At 34.9% G+C, this 22449-nt stretch overlaps 1 protein-coding gene across 1 annotated transcript; it reads right to left on the bottom strand.

Annotated features, from left to right (window-relative positions):
* Positions 1-219: 219 nt before the first annotated feature.
* Positions 220-16902, bottom strand: LOC130237493 (complexin-4-like). Its single transcript, XM_056468441.1, has 3 exons — positions 16742-16902; positions 3040-3127; positions 220-444 (listed from the first exon to the last, which is right to left on the bottom strand). The coding sequence occupies exons 1-3, from the start codon at positions 16900-16902 to the stop codon at positions 220-222; spliced, it is 474 nt and encodes a 157-aa protein (XP_056324416.1).
* Between the last annotated feature and the right edge of the window lie 5547 nt (positions 16903-22449).

Consider the following 22449-nt stretch of genomic DNA (forward strand, 5'->3'; position numbering starts at 1 on the left):
TAAAAGCGTACCAAACCGAACCGTGCCGTACCACTCAGTGGAAACGGGTCATTAGTTGTACTTTCCCATTCATTGCGCCCTGAGTTTACCAACTATGATGAGTTTGCTGCTGAAAAACCCGGAAATGTGAAAAGGGTTCATTGCTTAATGTAACTTTAAATGAGGAAACAACAACAACAAATAAAAATCCTCCAGATCCACAGTATTGTAACCGAATCGTCACATCAAGACACATTTTTCTTCCGCTGCCTGTTTGACCTCGGTCATTGTGCTCTGAGCTTTGGCCTTGATTGAGTCAAAGTCCACGTCCATGTTTTGCAGTTTCCCCAGAAAAGAGTCATTTAACTCCTCCTGCTCTTCATCTTCATCCACCATTTTTGCCAGTTCCTCAGGAATGTCCAGGTCGTCTCCGGCCATCTGTACGGTGGCGTCGTCTTGTGCGCTCTGTTGACAAACATTGAAAACAGATGTAACAGTTTCAGATGTAAATCAATAAAATCATATTAAAGTCACCTTAATATTAAAATGCACAGTTCTTAAGCTGATGATACAATGGGGGAACTTCTAGAGCAGTGGTCACCAAATCTTTGTCGACGCTTGACAATTTTACCGCTGTCCGGGGAGGGGGAAGTGTACATAGTAAAGGTGTAAACCTACACTGGTCTCACGGTTCAGTTCCGATTATAATGCCATCGATTCGCTTCAATCCAATATCACGGTGCATTGACGATGCTTTCCATACACAATTTTATATTTTACTTCACAGCACAAGAAAAATGTATATATATATATATATTATTTGTGATACAATTTTGTCCTTTTAATACAGACAGTCAGATATATGAACTGTACCTTTAAAAACTCTGCACAGAACAACATGAGCATTTAGAGCAAATAAACAAATGTAATTATCCTGCTCGCTTTATGAGCCCTGTCAAGCGAGTTCTTACACCCCTATGATTGGTCACGCGCTCAACAGAAAGGGCTGTGATTGGCTCTAACGCTCTGGTGCTGTTCACCGATGAGTGACGCTGATAAATGGCAACAGCGATCACAGCTGATCCATGACAGACGCGGAGGAGAAAACTCGTGTCTGAATCTACAAGTAGCACATATGAGATATAAAGGACGTCAGTACATAATAACCGGTTATGATCAATTACTGAACCGATACCGAATTGTCTGCGTCTGCATCACAGTGCACAGAAAAAGCAATTAATTTTGACACCTCTAGTACATAGATTGCTAGGTGACCATCATTCGTTTCCCAGAGGATGACAAGCTGATAAAACATTGCTGCAACCTTAATACAAGTTTTATTAATGGAAAAAAGCACTGCAGTGTTTGGGTGTTCTGTGTTTGTCTGAGATAATAAGTCTACCGAAAGTATATTTAAAGTATTCATACAAAGTATGATGCTTTGATCTTGTCAGATTACTCGCGGTGCACTCGTGGCAGTTGAGATGGTTTCATCTTGGGTGCGCCTGGAAGCTCCAAATATGTGTGCGCAAGCAGCGTGCCTCGTGAAATAACAAACTTGCTCACAGAAAAGACGAGATATGTGAATGGCCCCTGGCAGCCGTCATTTGCGATCTCCAGCAGTTGATCTTTTTCTCACACAGACATTGTGGATTCATCTGATTTGTTGACAAATGGCTTGCGATTCCAGTCCTTGGCACTAGGCATATTCACTGGGCCTTTTCCCCGTCGCAAAGAAACTTTCCAAAGACGCCTGTTTTTACTTATTTCAAGAGTTCACACTTAGCTGATGATTAATTATAAGCTTGTTTGGCATGCTGTCCCGGGAGAGAGCCCTGAGCTCATAAGATCCTCGAGCCCGGGGCTCCCTCCCGTTGCAAGGCGAGAGGGGAGTTTGAGCTCAGGTAGATCTCGAGAACTCCCCCGCTGTAATAACCAATGAACAGCCAGTGATTGCTTTTGAGAGATAACCATTTACTAGGAGCATGTCTATAGTGCCGGTTTGGATTAGTCAATTAACTTATGTTGCATGTTTTTTGGATGGTGGGAGGAAACCAGGGAACCCGGGGGAAACCCACGTGAGCACGGGAGAAAATGCAAACTCCGCACAGAAATGTCTGCTGGTTTCTGAGACATTCTTGCAGTGAGGCAACAGTGCTAAGCACTGGGCCACCGTGTCACCCATCTAGGAAGAAGGAGGAGTAGGGGTGGATGGGGGGATTCTTCAAAATGAAGATAGCGGTGGTACGTAACCCAGGGTATTTGTAGTAGCTTAGGAGTCGTCTGATTGGTGCATTGAGAATTGGATAATGCGGATCCAGCCGCTAGCAATCATAAGCATGTGATCCTCTCGTAATTAGTTTATAACTAACTTCACTTTGCTGCTTGTGGGTTGAATTTGGGCACTCAAGTGACCGAGATGTGAGCGAGAGAATACGGTCATTTTTCAAAATAAATGATTGTTCAGTCTCAGATCATTAATAAAACAGAAATAATTAAAGCTTCAGGGCCCCTGGAGTACTACTTTTAAGATTTTAGCAGATTTGTGTGTTTTGAGCATTAGTTGAGACTTAATTGTGGGTCAAAATAGATCATTTGGAGCTTTTGTCAGCTAATTTTACCTTTCGGGTTTTAAATAAATTTTTGGGACTGGATCAAAATCGGGGATATAGCGCGCAACTGCTAGTGGAGTGATGACGTGTCGGTTCCTCATTGTTATTTATAACTGAGAAGAGAAGAGAAGTCCACAAGGAAGAAATTAAAAGAGAAAGAAAGAAAGAGAGAATTTTATAACGTGCCATTTCTTTCTGTGATAACACACAAAAAAAATTGGCATGTACAGGAACAAGATTATAATTAATTCTGCATACATACATTCTGTTGTCCGATACTGTGACTAACACTGGCACCAAGTTCTCAGAAATTAACGTTGCTCAAAATATTTGAGGATATTAGTTTTAGAGGTTTGAGAAGATCATTTCACTGCTGAGGAACAGAGGAAGTAAAGGTTCTGGAAACGAATGTGAATGAGTTTAATAGTGTTAACTCGGGGTCTGTTACCTGTGGGAGTCTGTATTTGTCTCGCAGCAGCACTCGAAGGTTTGCTCTCTCTGCTTTTTTTGTTGCGAACTCCTTGTCTCTGGCAATCCTGTCAAGAAAATAACACATTACTGTAATGTTTATTTACTGGTCTAGGGATCTTACAGGTGCTGGAAAAGGCTTCAGGATGCTTTAATTTTAATCATGTGTTTGAAAAGTGGATTTTGGAGGAAATAAAAATCTAAAACTGCATGAAAATGTAACTGTTGTAATTTCTCTTTCTAAACGGGCAGTAATAAAGTATTAAAATAAAACCTTTTAGCTTTTGCATAAAATATAAAAAAACAAAAATACATGAAGATTACAGGTTCGTGAATGAAAAACACATGACATTAAAATAAATGTACATTTTAAGATGAAAGACGACACAATAAGATGTGATTTAAATAATTAAATGTTGAGCTTGAGGCAAATGCCATAAATTGTTGCTTAGAATACTCTACTGTACTCTACTATACTGTATACTGTAATATACTGTGCTATACACTATATACTACACTATATATGATACTTTACTAGACTATACAGTATACTACACTGTACACTATACTATACTGTACATATATTGATACTATACACTATACTGTATATGATCCTTTACTAGACTATATACAACACTATGCGCTATACTACACTATTTACTATACTGTATACTGTACTGTACTACACTATATACTATAGACTACACATGATACTATACTATATGCTATACTACACACCTATATTCTATACGACACCATACACTGTATGGTATACACTATAGTATATACTACACTATACACTGTATACTAGAATACACTATATACTGTGCAATACTATATGCTATACTATACAACACTATACACTATGCTATACTAAATAGCATATTTACTAGGCTATACACTATAGCACTGTACACTATACACATGATACTTACATTATACTGTATATGATCCTTTACTAGACACTGTACACTATATACTACACTATTTACTATACTTACACTATATACTGTACAAGACTATACTACACTATATACTATACTATACACTATGTACAATACCATACTACACTATATACTATACACTATATACAATACTACACTATATACTATACTACACTATTAACAATATTATACACTGTATACTAAACTATACACAATACTATATATTATACTATAGACTATATATACTATACTACAATATGATATACTACACCATGCACTGTATGGTATATACTATATACTATAACACTATACACTGTATACTAGACTGCACTATACTGTGCTATTCTATGCTATACTATACAACTCTATATACCATACTAACTAGCATATTTGATTTGATTGTTTTATTCATAACAGTATAATCCACTCTTAAACAATTATTCAAACACAAATGATAGATGAAGCACCACTCTCTCTCTCTCTTCTCTCTCTCTCTCTCTCTCTATCTCTCTCTCTCTCTCTCTCTCTTTTCTCTCTCTCTCTCTCTCCTCTCTCTCTCTCTCTCTCTCTCTCTCTTCTCTCTCTCTCTCCTCTCTCTCTCTTCTCTCTCTCTCTCTCTCTCTCTCTCTCTCTCTCTCTCTCTATATATATATATATATATATATATATATATAATATATATAATTATATAATGTGTGTATATGTATGATAAATATATATATATATAATATATATATGTATGTATGTATCTATGTATGTATGTATAATGTGAAGACTATATATAAATGTCAATTGCCACATTTGTAAAGTGCTGAAATTTGTCTTTGGGAAAGGTATTAGAACCCTGTTTGTTTATTTAAAGCAGGTTTAGCACTAAACACGTTCAACGAGTCTTCAGTTTTACAAACACAAAAAACCCTGTGTACGCTTTTTCAGATCTTAAATTTCTGTCGCGAGTGCCATTTGCACCTGCTTTTCTTACGTAAATCCACCAGAGGCCGCTGTCGACTGACTGACTGATCAACTGACCCACCCTCCTCCTTCCCTAAACCCAACCAATAGTGTTTTCAAAAGCACAGATTGACCCGACAACCCACTTACAAAAAAAAAAAAAAAAGCCTATCGCCTGATTTTTACCCCGTTTCAGATTTTACTACATTCTCGCCATGTTATTTACTTGTTTATTTTACTTTTTGTTTTACCAGCTTTCTGCAACCCTTCATCCATCTTCGTGGTCAATTCCTCTCTGCACCTCAAGTCCGCCGATGTACATGGAGAGCTTCCTGGACAAACTGATCAAAGTGGGAAAGCTGTCCATATGGAGGTAAGCGGTCAGCTGGTAAGCGTGAAAAGGAATGGCGTCATACCGCCCCTGTTGTGTTCGCTTTAAAGACGAAATGTAGCCATACGTACCTCTGGCTACATAATTCGCGAGATCCAGAAATGTATTATAGGTCTATTACGTTTTCAGAATGAGCCTAATGTATGTTGCGAACATCACATGTAGTCGATGCTTTGCTATTTTTATAGAAAGAGCATTGCAATGTTTTACAGAATGCTAAAAACAATGACAAAAAAAGCTCTCATAACATACTGGATTAAACATAGTATGTGTATTTCTGGCCTATCACAGGGTTATCTAAAGGGTTAATGCTGCCAACTGATGATCAACAGTAAAAATTACAATTTAACCTCTTCCCAACAGGCAAAACCAGCAACAATCAAGAACGCATGATCATATGCTGGCATGGCTTTACAATCAAAAAAACGTGATTATAATTGAAGTCAATGGGGCAAAAACAGCCCCCAACATAACAAAAGAGGAGTCTGTTTGAACAGTGCACAAGGGATCTGTAAAGAATGTACACATTTACACCTTTATGTGAAAAAACTGAAATATGATTAGCTTTATTTACACGGACATAAATTAAGCGGTTATTTACATGCTGTTTAGGGGTTTTAGGTGAACCCAATCAATGTGAGCGGCGTCTTGACCCTCTCAGTGGCATTACAGTGGCCTGCGCAGATTAGCAGCCGTTCACGGGTATAAACAGACTCTTCTTATACTGAAATAAGTAAGAGACTGACCTCGGCAGCAGGGCGAGCCTAAGAAGGTTAAAAGGGTTTATGGTGAAATATGGAGCAGGTGGTTCTCAATCGCTGGTCAGACCGGGTGAACGCTGTCAGAATTAACTAGTCCAGATATTAAACAGCATGCAGTGAGCCATCAGTCACGTATCCCATCCGAAATTCATTTTATTGTTAATTACTATTTTTTACTGTTATAATTTTGCCAACAATTATTATTTATGCTAAAATATCATTATTAATCTTATATTGTAAAATGTCATCATATATTCTCATTATTAGATATTATTCAAATAAATCTCATTGTTTATTGCATTTTTTATAAAACAAATGTAGTTTTTGGTTGTATTTTATTATATTTATTTTTGATGCTATAGAAAATTCATTTTATTTTAAATGTCTTATTTTTTTATAATTATGCCAACATTTATTACTTTTGCTAAAATACCAGTGTCATTATTATTATATGTCATTATACCATTATTTATTCTTCATTATTAGATATTCTTCATATATAATATTATATATTTGCCATTTTAATTATTATGTACTTTTAATAAATCATTTATGTAATTAACTAATTATTTAGTTATTTTTACAGTTTAGATACTGTAATTGTACAAAATATTTTAATATTTACTATATTTTTTATTAATGTATTAATTTCGTTTATTACCCTTTAGAATTATCCAAAAGAAGGTGGTCAAAACGGTTTATATATTATAAAATGTAGAATAATTTTTAATTACTTTGTTGTTTTTGTTTATTATTATTATTCATTCATTCATTCAATTTCTTTTCAGCTTAATCCCTTTTTTAACTAGGGGTCAGCACAGCGGAATGAACTGCCAACTTATCCAGCATATGTTTTACACAGTAGATGGCCTTCAAGCCACAACCTACAGTAGCACTGGGAAACACCCATATACTCTTTACACACATACACTACGGATAATTTAGCTTATCCAATTCACCTATAGCCCATGTCTTTGGACTTATGGGGGAAACCGGAGCACCCGGAGGAAACCAACACAAGGAGAACATGCAAACTCCACACAGAAATGTACTATTGCTGTTGTTGTTATATTATATATATTTTTTTTTACAATTATGCAAAAACTGTTAATGCCAAAATACCAGTTCTTTTTTATAATATTATATTTTTATAACTAATATTCCATATAATGTATTTTAATAATTAATTTATTTAATGTTTTTTTTCACCACATTTATCAGTTTATATTATGAAATATATGAAATAATTTCTAATAATTTTTAATGATTTGAATTCAAATTATATGAATTATTCATTTGGATTATTATATTAGTAGTAGTATTATGGAGCAGGTGGTTCTCAATCGCTGGTCAGACCGGGTGAACGCTGTTAGAATTAACTAGTCCAGATATTAAACAGCATGCAGTGAGCCATCAGTCACGTATCCCATGCGAAATTCATTTTATTGTTAATTTTTAAAATTATTATTATTATTATTATAGTTTTGCCAACAATTATATTAATACTAAAGTATCATATTGTTATATTGTAAAATGTCATTATACCATTATATTATTATATAATAATACCATTATTACTTTCTCATTATTAGATATTATTCATATAAATCAGATTATTTAATGTATTTTTAATTAAACAAATTAAGTTTTTGATTGTATTTTATTTGTTTTTATTTTTTATACTACAGAACTCTAAACTATACTATATAACTATAATGATACTATAAGCTCAGTTTATGTTGAGTATTATTTTGATAAAAATACCATTATTACAGTTTTTTTTTTGTCGATAAAAAGCATTTGTCCAACCAGTTGTCACATTTTCAAACCTGTAAACACAATTAGCACAGCATTAGTCTTTTGTGGCCATTACTGTACATGTGGACATACAGTTCGCAAGCAAGACGTTCTAGTGTCAAAACGGTGGATTGCATGCAAATACCCGTAAAACTGATAAATAAAAGTCTCTGCAGTTTTTGTAATGGCAACAATAGCCAGTATTGTGACACCTGGTGTACTTTGATTGACTGCATGTACCTTGTGAAGTGAAATTCGTTGACAGAATCATTTAATTTGAGTCCGATTTCCAGTGTTTTGGCTAAGTTAGTGTGTGCGAGAAAGATGTGATCTTTTGAAATGAAGAGTATATATTTAACAAAGTGTGTTTGAGAAGAAAATCATGTATTTGGCCAATCGTGTCTTGTAGGTGTGAGTCTGTTAATCTGAAGTATGGGTAAGAGCTTGTTAGCCATTGAAAAAAAACTAATATAAATCGTAATATGCCATTATTCATTTATTTTCTTTTCGGCTTAGTCCTTTTATTTATCAGGCGTTGCCACAGCGGAATGAACCACCAAATTTTCAGCATATGTTTTACACAGCGGGATGCCCTTCCAGCTGCAACCCAGCAAGGGGAAACACCCATACACTCTCATCCAACTCATGCACTACAGCCAATTTTGTTTCTTCAATTCACCTATAGCGCATGTGTGTGGGGGAAACCGAAGCACCCGAAGGAAAACCACACCAACACAAGGAGAAAATGCACACTCCACACAGAAATGCCAACTGATCCAGCCAAGGCTTGAACTAGCTACCTTCTTGCTGTGAGGCGACAGTGCTACCCACTGTGCCACCACGCCGCCAATATGTCATTATATATACCATATATTTCTGATTATTAGATATTATCATGTGTGTATATATATATATATATCATCTGAAGTTGTCATGATCACCAGCAATCAAGCAGTTGCAAATCGATGGAGAACTACAAATCCCATTTTGGTCCTCATTTTTAATCCTTATTTTCGTGTGGACTAATTGAATTATTTTAAGATTGACAGGTTTGCATTAAGCACAGTCTTAATAAAGTTCACGGCACTTGACCCAACCACACACTCTTGACCCACTTCATGACTTAAAGCTACAGATTGTTATATAAAGAGATAAAGTGTAATGTAGAGCAACATTACAGCAGTGTGTGTGAATGTGTATGTTTGTCTGTGTGTATAAGTGTGTGTGTACAGTATGCACTCACCGGCCACTTTATTAGGTTCACCTGTCCAACTGCTTGTTAATGCAATTATGTATGTGTAATGTATTTCAGAAACTGCTGATCTACTGAGATTTCACACACACCATCTCTAGGGTTTACAGAGAATGGTCTGAAAAAGAGAAAATATGCAGTATGTGGGTACAAAAGCCTTGTTGATGCCAGAGGTCAAAGGAGAATGGCCAGACTGGTTCCAGCTGATAAAAAGGCAACAGTAACTCAAATAAGCACTCGTTACAATCGAGGTCTGTAGAAGAGCATCTCTGAACACACAACACGTCCAATCTTGAGGCGGGTGGCCTACAGCAGCAGAAGACCACAACGGGTACCTCTTCTGTCAGCTAAGAACAGGAAACTGAGGCTACAATTCACACAGGCTCACCAAAACTGGACAATAGAAGATTGGAAAAAGGTTGCCTGGTCTGATGAGTCTCCATTTCTGCTGCCACATTTGGCAGGTAAGGTCAGAATTTGGCGTCAACAACATGAAAGCATGGATCCATCCTGCCTTGCATCAGTGGTTCAGGCTGGTGCTGGTGGTGTAATGGTGTGGGGGATATTTTCTTGGCACAGTTTGGGCCCATTAGTATCAATTGAGCATCGTGTCAACACCACAGCCTACCTGAGTATTGTTGCTGACCATGTCCATCCCTTTATGACTACAGTGTCTCCATCTTCTGATGGCTACTTCCAGCAGGATAACGCGCCATGTCATAAAGCGTGAATCATCTCAGACTGGTTTCCGGAACATGACAATGAGTTCACTGTACTCAAATGGCCTCCACAGTCACCAGAGCTCAATCCAATAGAGCACCTTTGGGATGTGGTGGAATGGGAGATTCGCATCATGGATGTGCAGCCGACAAATCTGCTGCAACTGCATGATGCTATCATGTCAATATGGAGCAAAATCTCTGACCAATATTTCCAGTACCTTGTTGAATCTATGCCATGAAGGATTAAGGCAGTTTTGGAGGCAAAAGGGGGTCCAACCTGGTACTAGTGAGGTGTACCTAATTAAGTGGCCGGCGTTTGTGGTAGTGTATGTGCATGTGCATCTTGTGTATATTTGTCTGTGTGCGTCCATGCATGAGTGTGTATATATATATATATATATATATATATATTATATACTTTTTTTTTTTTTTTTTTTTAGAGTTTGTGTGTGTTTGTCAGTGACTGTGTGTGTTTGTATATCTCTTTGTATGTTTGTATATCTCTTTGTATGTGTGTCAGGGTGTGTATGTCTTGTGTGTCTCTTTGTGTGTTGTGCATGTGTGACATTTATTCATAAAATATATTAAATTTAGGTCAAAATTATAATTTTTAGTTCTTTTAAAAAAGTTCCCAAGTGCTCATTAACCAACAGAAAAAGGTTTACAGCACATTTCTAATAATAGTTTTAATAACTCATTTCTAATAACTGATTTATTTTATTTTTGCCATGATGACAGTAAATAATATTGACTAGATATTGTGCAGGATACTAGTATTCAGCTTTAAGTGCATTTAAAGGCTTAACTAGGTTAATTAGGTAAGTCACCGGACAACAGTGGTTTGTTCTTCAGATAACTAAATAATAATAATGACCTTAAAAATAGTTTTGATTTACAAGCTGCTTTTATTCCAGCTGAAATAAAACAAATCAGACTTTCTCCAGAAGAAAAAAAAATAATAGGATATACTGTGAAAAATTCCTTGCTCTGTTAAACACCATTTGGGAAATATCTGAAAAAGAGAAATCCATTTCTCAGGAGGGCGAATCATTTTGTCTTTAACTGAAAGGTTTTTATTTACTTTAAATCAAACCAATTTTGAGTGCATTATTTTGAACACATTTTGAAGCAGTTTTAAACCACTATTTTGAACAAATTATTTTGATTGCATTATTTTAAACCACTTTTAAATTCATTATTTAGACCACATAATTTTGGATGCATTATTTATACTCAAATTTGACCGCAATAATTTGGATCAATTTTGAACAAATGCATTATTTTGAACAGATTATTTTGAACTAATTATTGTAAAAACAAATGGAAAACAAACTGTTGAACCAATTTTGAGTCCATTATAAACCAATTTTTGAATGGATTTGAACCAATTTTGAACCAACTGTTTTAATTTGCGTTATTTTGGATCAATTTTGAATGCATTATTTTGAACAAATTATTTCGATTGCATTATTTTAAACCCTTTTTGAATTCATTAATTGGAATGCATTTCAACGTATTATTTTGAATCAATTTTAAACAAACGTATTATTTTGAATGCATTATTTTGACCCAAAAGTGACCGCATTAATTTGGATTAATTTTGAACAAACGCGGTTTCTTTGAATGAATCATTTTGACAGATTATCTTGAACTCATTCATTCATTCATTTTCTTTTTGGCTTAGTCCCTTTATTAATCTGGGGTCGCCACAGCGGAATGAACCGCCAACTTATCCAGCATTTGTTTTATGCAGCGAATGCCCTTCCAGCTGCAACCCATCTCTGGGAAACATCCATACATTCTTGCATTCACACTCATACACTATGGACAAATTAGCTTACCCAATTCACCTGTACCACATGTCTTTGGACTGTGGGGGAAACCGGAGCACCCGAAGGAAACCCACGCGAACGCAGAGAGAACATGCAAACTCCACACAGAAACGCCAACTGACCCAGCCGAGGCTCAAACCAGCGACCTTCTTGCTGTGAGGCGACAACACTACCTACTGTGCCACTGCGTTGCCCTTTTTATTAATTATTGTGAATTTTTTTTTTTGGACCAGTTTGAAGGAAATATTTGAAGCAATTTTGTACGCATTAATTTGAACAGATTATTTTAAACTAATTATTGTGAACAAATATTGAACAAACTGTTTTGATTGCATTATTTTGAACTAATTATTGTGAACCAATTTTAATCAAACTATTTTAAACTCATTATTTTTAAACGCATTAATTTGAACAGATTATTTTAAACTAATTATCAGTGTTGCCAGATTGGGCGGTTTCCCGGTTTTGAATTTGATTGTGCAGGTAAAAAATGGCATAGGCGAGTTGATAAAATTTGTGCGGTTTTAAAACGTAAATTTCATATGCAACTTATTTAACAAAACACAACTGTGTGCTCCTACTTTAAGTAACTAGTGACCAGTGCATAGTGCAAACCTCGTGAGACCACCCGCTAGAGGAGTTGGAGGAAAGACTCCCCTTCGCGTGCACGCATCATGCAGCGTCTGCAGTTAAACTCACAGTGGTTTATCATGATACTTTTATCGATCAAACATAGAAGCGTTGTCTGAATGACAAGCAGCACCTAATTATGTTAAAATGCCAAATAGGACGAATTTATACCCCATTTCAAAGATAAAAATACTCTAGTAGGTAGTGTAATCTACACAACATTAAGTGCAGTGTGTGGGTGAGAGGGTGACTGCTGGTTTTTTTTTTGTTTTTTTTTACTGTATGGTAAAAAAATTATGACAGTTAAAGTAACTAGGTTCATTACGATATAAATAAATTCAAATTAAACAAAATATTAATCAAACTTTGGGCATTTTTGGTGCGTTCTGGTGGGTTTTGAACAGCTTTATAAATATCTGGCAACACTGCTTATTATTGTTAGGCAATTTTGAACAAACAGTTTTAAAAGCATTATTTTTGACTAATTTTGAACAAATTTTCTGTACAAATTCTAAACGCATTATTTTGAATGCATTATTTGGAACACATTATTTGGAACGCATTATTTGGAACGCATTATTTCAAACACATTATTTTGAACGCATTATTTCGAACGCAATATTTCTGTCTATTTTGAACACATTATTTCGAATGCATTATTTCGAATGCATTTTTTGAACGCATTATTTCGAAAGCATTATTTCGAACGCATTATTTCGAACGCATTATTTGGAACGCATTATTTTGAACGCATTATTTTGAACGCATTATTTGGAACGCATTATTTGGAACGCATTATTTGGAATGCATTATTTCGAACGCATTATTTTGAACGCATTATTTTGAACGCATTATTTCGAACGCATTATTTCAAACACATTATTTCGAACGCATTATTTCAAACACATTATTTTGAACGCATTATTTCGAACGCAATATTTCTGTCTATTTTGAACACATTATTTCGAATGCATTATTTCGAATGCATTATTTGGAACGCATTATTTGGAACGCATTATTTGGAACGCGTTATTTTGAACGCATTATTTCAAACACATTATTTTGAAATCATTATTTCGAACGCAATACTTCTGTCTATTTTGAACGCATTATTTTGAACGCATTATTTCGAACGCATTATTTGGAACGCATTATTTGGAACGCATTATTTTGAACGCATTATTTCGAACGCATTATTTCGAACGCATTATTTCGAACGCATTATTTCGAACGCATTATTGGAACGCATTATTTGGAACGCATTATTTGGAACGCATTATTTTGAACGCATTATTCGAACGCATTATTTTGAACGCATTATTCGAACGCATTATTTGGAACGCATTATTTGGAACGCATTATTTGGAACGCATTATTTCGAACGCATTATTTCGAACGCATTATTTTGAACGCATTATTTTGAACACATTATTTTGAACGCATTATTTCGAACGCAATATTTCTGTCTATTTTGAACACATTATTTCGAATGCATTATTTCGAATGCATTATTTTGAACGCATTATTTCGAAAGCATTATTTCGAACGCATTATTTCGAACGCATTATTGGAACGCATTATTTGGAACGCATTATTTTGAACGCATTATTTGGAACGCATTATTTGGAACGCATTATTTGGAATGCATTATTTCGAACGCATTATTTTGAACGCATTATTTTGAACGCATTATTTCGAACGCATTATTTCAAACACATTATTTCGAACGCATTATTTCAAACACATTATTTTGAACGCATTATTTCGAACGCAATATTTCTGTCTATTTTGAACACATTATTTCGAATGCATTATTTCGAATGCATTATTTGGAACGCATTATTTGGAACGCGTTATTTTGAACGCATTATTTCAAACACATTATTTTGAAATCATTATTTCGAACGCAATACTTCTGTCTATTTTGAACGCATTATTTTGAACGCATTATTTCGAACGCATTATTTGGAACGCATTATTTTGAACGCATTATTTGGAACGCTTTTGAACGCATTATTTCGAACGCATTATTTCGAACGCATTATTTCGAACGCATTATTTGGAACGCATTATTTTGAACGCATTATTTCGAACGCATTATTTCGAACGCATTATTTCAAACACATTATTTCGAACGCATTATTTCGAACGCATTATTTCAAACACATTATTTTGAACGCATTATTTCAAACACATTATTTCGAACGCATTATTTCGAACGCATTATTTCAAACACATTATTTTGAACGCATTATTTCGAACGCAATATTTCTGTCTATTTTGAACGCATTATTTCGAACACATTATTTTGAACACATTATTTTAAACACATTATTTTGAACACATTATTTTGAACGCATTATTTCAAACACATTATTTTGAACGCATTATTTTGAACACATTTTTTAACACATTATTTTGAACACATTATTTTGAACACATTTTTAACACATTATTTTGAACACTTTTTTAACACATTATTTTGAACACATTATTTTGAACACATTTTTTCGAAAGCATTATTTCGAACGCATTATTTCGAACGCATTATTTGGAACGCATTATTTCGAACACATTATTTTGAACGCATTATTTCGAACGCATTATTTCGAACGCATTATTTCAAACATTTTGAACGCATTATTTCGAACGCAATATTTCTGTCTATTTTGAACGCATTATTTCGAACACATTATTTCGAACACATTATTTTGAACGCATTATTTTAAACACATTATTTTGAACACATTTTTAACACATTATTTTGAACACATTATTTTGAACACATTTTTAACACATTATTTTGAACACATTTTTTTAACACATTATTTTGAACTCATTTTTTAACACATTATTTTGAACGCATTATTTTTAACACATTATTTTGAACTCATTTTTAACACATTATTTTGAACGCATTATTTTGAACGCATTATTTTGAACACATTTTTTTAACACATTATTTTGAACACATTATTTTGAACACATTATTTTAAACACATTTTTTAACACATTATTTTGAACGCATTATTTTGAATGCATTATTTGAATGCATTATTTGAACGCATTATTTTGAACACATTTTTTAACACATTATTTTGAACACATTATTTTAAACACATTTTTTAACACATTATTTTGAACGCATTATTTTAAATGCATTATTTTGAACACATTATTTTGAACACATTTTTTAACACATTATTTTGAACACATTTTTTAACACATTATTTTAAACACATTATTTTGAACTCATTTTTTAACACATTATTTTAAACACATTTTTTAACACATTATTTTGAACGCATTATTTTGAATGCATTATTTTGAACACATTATTTTGAACACATTTTTTAACACATTATTTTAAATGCATTATTTTGAACACATTATTTGAACACATTATTTTGAACACATTATTTTGAACTCATTTTTTAACACATTATTTGAACGCATTATTTTGAACTCATTTTTTAACACATTATTTTGAACGCATTATTTTAAACACATTATTTTGAACACATTTTTTAACACATTATTTTTAACACATTATTTTGAACACATTATTTGAACGCATTATTTTAAACACATTATTTTGAACACATTTTTTAACACATTATTTTGAACACATTTTTTAACACATTATTTTGAACACATTATTTTGAACACATTTTTTAACACATTATTTTGAACACATTATTTTGAACACATTTTTTAACACATTATTTTGAACACATTATTTTGAACACATTTTTTAACACATTATTTTGAACGCATTATTTTGAACGCATTATTTTAAACACATTATTTTGAACACATTATTTTGAACACATTTTTTAACACATTATTTTGAACACATTTTTTAACACATTATTTTAAACACATTATTTGAATGCATTATTTGAACACATTATTTTGAACACATTTTTTAACACATTATTTTGAACACATTTTTTAACACATTATTTTAAACACATTATTTTGAATGCATTATTTTAACACATTATTTTGAATGCATTATTTTAACACATTATTTTGAATGCATTATTTTAACACATTATTTTGAATGCATTATTTAACACATTATTTTGAACGTATTATTTTGAATGCATTATTTTGAATGCATTATTTTAACACATTATTTTGAATACATTATTTTACATTATTTTGAATGCATTATTTTAACACATCATTTTGAATGCATTATTTCGAACCAACTTTGAACGCACAAATTTGAATCAGTTTTAAACAAAATTTGCATTATTTTGGAGCAAATTTGAACGTTTTATTTTGAAGGCATAGCATTGAACCAATTTGTGTGCATTAATAAAGCAGTTCGTCCACCCTCTCAGTTTACTCTGCTGTTGTTGTACTGTATAATGTTGAGTGTGTTCAGACTCACTTCTCCTCGATGAGCTGCTTCTGGTACTCCTCGAACTCTTCTCTGCTCATGCCTTTAGACGCGGCCGTCTCTTTTCCTCCGCCGTCTTCATCTTCTTCGCTGTTTCCTCCGGTCATGTTCTTCAGTTTATCACCCAGCATCTGCTGCAGGAGGAACGCCATGGTCTTTGTATATATCTCTGTCTCTCACTGCATGCGTTTCTCCTTTATTTGCAGCTTTGTGAAGACCTGCGAAACTGAGAGATGTGCTGTGGATTCTGCAGCTCAGATCGAGATGAAAAACAGATCAAGAGCTTATAGAGAAATAATACCGTCAACACAAACTCTCCTTGAGTGAAGGACACACACCTGAGCTTCGCCACAGGTAATACTGAACGCATGGGTTTTTTGGAAGTTATTAAAGACAAAAAAAATGGCTAAATGGAGTAAGTAAACATGGTAATATACAAAACTGAAATTTGTCCACATTAGAAAGTAGTGATTTCCAAAATTACTTTGAGTTGTATTTCATTGCATTGTACATTAAGGACACAAAATATTGCATGTTTTGGTTGGTCAACTTCATTTCATTTGTAAATATCCATCCTTTCCTGTCATTCAGACCTGCAACACATTCCAAAAACAGTACAGGATCAGTTTAGGGCAGTAATCAGGTAAACTGCTGAAATAAAGATGTGATTTGAAACAGCTGATGTCAACAATTCAATTCAATTCACCTTTATTTGTATAGCGCTTATACAATGTAGATTGTGTCAAAGCAGCTTCACATAAAAGGTCACAGTAAATAGGAACAGTGTAGTTCAGTTTGTAGTGTTTAAGTTCAGTTCAGTTTAGCTCAGTTCAGTGTGGTTTAATATCACTACTGAGAGTCCAAATACTGAAGAGCAAATCCAACGATGCGCAGCTCTACAGATCCTGAACCATGCAAGCCAGTGGCGACAGCGGAGAGGGAAAAAAAACTTCACTAAAGGTGGAAGTGAAGAAAAAAAACCTTGAGAGAAACCAGGCTCAGTTGGGCACGACCATTTTAATTTATCCGCTGGCCAAACGTCTTGTCCAGAGCTGCAGTCTCAGTGGCGGAGGCTGGAAGCTGGCCTCAGCGAAGACTCGTCTGTCTCTGGAGCGTCACAGGAATCAGTCTCATGTTCTCCACTCCTCCATGACCACACAGTAGCTGCGCAGGATTCGGCCAGGTCCAGGATAAAAAACCTTGGGATCATCTCGTCGTTGGTCTTGGATCGAATCAGTGACTCTGCATAGTCTGAGGGCCTCGGGAAGAGTATCCCCAGGTGGAAATGGAGAATAAAGAAAATAATTAGCGTAGCTGATGTTCATAGTGTATATCAACAAGATGCATAACCTGTGTGGAAGCCCCCAAGTGGTGCACTAAGTGTATGCTTTACTGAACAGATAGGTCTTTAATCTAGTTTTGAATTGGGAGAGTGTGTCTGAGCCTCGGACGTTATCAGGAAGGCTATTCCAGAGTTTAGGAGCCATAAATGAGAAGGCTCGACCTCCTTTACTCGACTTTGCTATTCTAGGTACTACCAGAAGCCCTGAGTTTTGAGACCTTAAAGAGCGAGTTGGATTGTAGCGAGACAGAAGATTGGTTAGATAAACAGGAGCTAGATTATTTAAAGCTTTATATGTAAGAAGCAATATTTTTAATTCAATACGAAACTTAACAGGCAGCCAGTGTAAGGAGGATAAAATTGGGGTGATGTGATCAAATTTTCTAGACCTGGTAAGAACTCTGGCAGCTGCATTTTGTACTAGCTGAAGTTTGTTAATAGAGGATGCTGGGCAGCCAGCAAACAGTGCAGGTGATTCTAACAGGTGATTGTAATTATGATTTGGGACAAAAGCAGCATCCAAGAAAGGTCTAGTCCTTTAGGAGCAAAGTTGGGCTGAGGATCACAAGTTTGCCAAAATATATGAGAATATTACAGAAATGTTTAAAAACGATGTTCCTCAAAGAAAGACAGGAAGACATTTGGATATTTCACATTTAAAAGAGCAGAACATCTTTAAAAGATTTAAGGAATCTGGAGGAATTTCAGTGTGTAAAGGACAAGACTGCAAGTCTGAGCTAAACAACGTGATCTCTGATCCCTCAGGTGGAGCTGCATCGAGAATCCTCATTCATCTAGAAGCCAGATCACCACATGGGGTCAGGACTACTGCGGCAAACCTTTGTCAAGTATCACAATACATAGATACATCCACAAATGCCAGTTAAAATTGTACTGTGCCAAATAGAAGCCCTATGTTAACAGTGTCCGTAAGAGCGGTCGACTTTCATGGACTTGAAGACATCTGGGATGGACCACCACAGAGTGGAAATGTGTACTGTACACAATATGCTGCCTTCTTTTCCAGGGACACCCATGCATATTTCAACAAGGCAATGCAAAACCACATTCTGCACACATGCCAAAGTCCTGGCTATGGAGGAAGAGCATACAGGTAGTAATACTGCAGACAGGCCAGTATTCTAATAGAGAATGTGTGGCTCATTTTGAAGCACAAAAAAATGCAACAACAGAGACCTCATACTGTTGCCCACCTTAAGACTTGTTTGCAGGAAGAATGGGAAAAATTACACCTAAAACACTTCACTATATAATATATATATAATATATATATATATATAATATATATATATATAGTAGCATGGGTTGCAGTAATAACATGTTAATAGCATGATTATATTAAAAAAATGAAATTTATTAACATTATTTATTTACATATATGTTTTTTTATATTGAAAAAAAGATATTTGTCACAGTTTATCAAGACTCTGAAGTATAAATAATAATACATTTTATTTGTGATGGGCTTTCCTACTCTCAAAGCGCTACAAGATAAAAATCATACAGCAATAATCAATAAAACGATAAATGAGCAAAAGATTGCATAAAATGACAGTGATGATCACAAATTAAATGCTTTGCTTAAAACAGTGTCTTACTGATGTTAAATGCGTTAAAGTTTAATATTTTTTTAATACATAAAGGGCTAAATGCAGTAATAGCAGGGTAATATACAAAACTGAAATCTGTTCATATTTCACTCATAAATAAAACACTCACCGGCCACTTTATTAGGTACACCTTATTAGTACCCGGTTGGACCACTTTCGCCTTACTGCCCATCCACTGGGTATTTTCTCTTTGTCAGACCATTCTCTGTAAACCCTAGAGATGGTTGTGCGTGAAAATCCCAGTAGATCAGCAGTTTCTGAAACACTCAGACCAGCCGTCTGGCACCAACAACCATGCCACGTTCAAAGTCACTTAAATCACCTTCTTCCTCACTCTGATGCTCGGATTGAACTGCTGCAGATTGTTTTGACATGTTTACATGCCTAAATGCATTGAGTTGCTGCCATGTGATTGGCTGACTGGAAATTTGCGTTTAAAAAGCAGGGGGAGAGGTGTACCTAATAAAGTGGCCAGTGAGTGTGTCTGTGTGTGTATAAAGATAGATAGATAGCTAGATAGATAGATATAGATAGATAGATAGATAGATCGATAGATATTCTGTAGTGGAGCATAGATAGTATTTTGGGTGGTCACAAGGTTGTTGCTACAGTTTTCTAGATCAGTGGTTCTCAAACTTTTTACACCAAGTACCACCTCAAAAATTGTCTTTCCAAATACCACCATGATGACCAGCGTTAAAATGCAGTAGTGTAGTAGGCCTATAATTTGTCAGCTACAACTCTGCACAGTTAAAAAACGAGGCAGATTTATTAATAATAAGGATATTTATTAATGTTACCACTTTAGACATTACAGTTTGAACATTAATACTGAACTGTGCTTACAAAAACTTAAATATTTAAATTAAAATGTGCTTTTAAAAGTTATTTAAATAATTAAGTACTATACTATAAAGTATTAAAAATAAAATGTTGTTTATGAAAAGTAAAAAACATATAGTAGCCTATTCATCAACCTGGAGATGTTGCTCAGACCACATAAATATACATCTCATAATATTCATATAAACCATATTTGAAGTTTAGAAATATATGTTGCATGTACATATGAACATTTGTATATCTTTGAAATTAAAAATTATTTTATAGTAATCCAGAAAAACAACAAAAAGCGCTCAGGGGTAACTCAAATATTTGGTCGGTGCTCTTTTGGTGAGGGATTCATCAAAACATCAACAGAAATTAGTCCAAGGCACTCAGAAAATGTGGAAAATTATTTATTATTTCTATAGTATTTTGAAAATGATTTGCAATTAACAATTAAGAAATTAGATCTGCTAACAGCGTCTCATTTACAGTGTCAGTAAAGCGGTCAAATTAGTGATAATGCATAAATACACTGTTTGACCAACTCCCAAGTGATTTATCTATTCATATGTGCAGCATTTGCAGGATTTAGTGTGATTGAGATCACAGCTTAAGGGTGCTTTCACACTAGCACTTTTGGTCCACACCCATGTTCAATTGATGTTAGAGTTCGGTACGTTTAGCTAGTGTGAAGGTGTCTTCTGAACTCGCGTGCGCACCCGTGAACTATACCCGAGTCCACCTGAATGAAGTTCGTGCAAACTGGTTTACTTCAGGAATGAATGCAATTGTACCAAATAACAGAAGTGAACCGCCAAAAGTACAACAAACTATCGTTTCATAATTTCATTCATGTGTGTGTCGGTGTATCACATGCTGTACCTTGGTGACAAGCAGGACCGAGCCAGGGCAAACACAGTGTTAATGTCTGCTTGTCTCCCCCAAAAACAGCTCCTGCAGACATTGCGTGTTTTAATATTTTTGCGCAGAAGGACGCTATTCGGTTTCTGTATAGATTCAGTAAAAGCAAAAAGGCTACGTCTTTCCATCTTGGCACTTTGCTTTCGTGGCTATCACCTAGCAACAGCCATACACACAACAGCAGCTTGATAACACAAGCGTACCAGTGTTCAGAAGGAAAAAATACAGTGTGAACACAAACCAACCGAGAAGGTGGCAAGAGGGGACAATTGAACCTGGGTTCGGTCCAGACAATTGCACCCTAAGTGAATTGTGGAGTTTGCGTTAACTATGCTCACGACCACCATTTTCATGCAGATAAGGGTAAGGTTCACAGTTTCTCAGTCTGTGCACACATAGAATAACTTTTAACAAAGTCCCTTTAAGGCAAGTCATTTCACTTGCCGATCATCTTTGAAACGCCTCTCAGACAGTATCCTTAGGCATTCTGTTTGAATGGGGAAACATTCAATTCTCAAATTGCTTTGCCAAGCTTACTATTAAATTTCATATTAGGAATCACCAATGAAAGTAACAACAACTGTCTCTTTAGATTAATTTCTAAATGTTCCAGTCACACACAATCAGGAGAAACACACATCTGGTCCAAGCCCCTCCCCCGGAGAGCCTACCGTACCTACCTACGGTATGGTACGGCTCGGTATGCTTTTATGGCCGTTTCCACTGTCAGAAGAGTACCTAAATGCGAACTGTACCACTTTTTGGTCACTCTTTGCAAAGGGTACCATAAGGCAAAGCTAGACGCACAGCTGAACACTATTGGTTTACAGAAATACGTCATTCGCTCATGCAACAAGCCAGAATGAAAACAAAAAAACTGCATGTTTTAAATACACAGCTGAGACATTACACTGTAATAATACAGACATATAATAACAAGCCATGGTCAACCCAAGCTCAAACAAACCTCATCTTCG

The sequence above is a fragment of the Danio aesculapii genome, chromosome 2 (assembly GCF_903798145.1).
Source record: "Danio aesculapii chromosome 2, fDanAes4.1, whole genome shotgun sequence".
NCBI classification, from domain to species: domain Eukaryota; kingdom Metazoa; phylum Chordata; class Actinopteri; order Cypriniformes; family Danionidae; genus Danio; species Danio aesculapii.

Excerpts from the sequence above, each read along its gene's own strand:
- LOC130237493 (XM_056468441.1), bottom strand. The coding sequence starts at position 16,902 with ATGGCGTTCCTCCTGCAGCAGATGCTGGGTGATAAACTGAAGAACATG. Across the intron at positions 3,128-16,741 it reads AAGCAGCTCATCGAGGAGAA|GATTGCCAGAGACAAGGAGT; the intron begins GTGAGTCTGAAC and ends TTTTCTTGACAG. Across the intron at positions 445-3,039 it reads ACAAATACAGACTCCCACAG|AGCGCACAAGACGACGCCAC; the intron begins GTAACAGACCCC and ends GTTTGTCAACAG.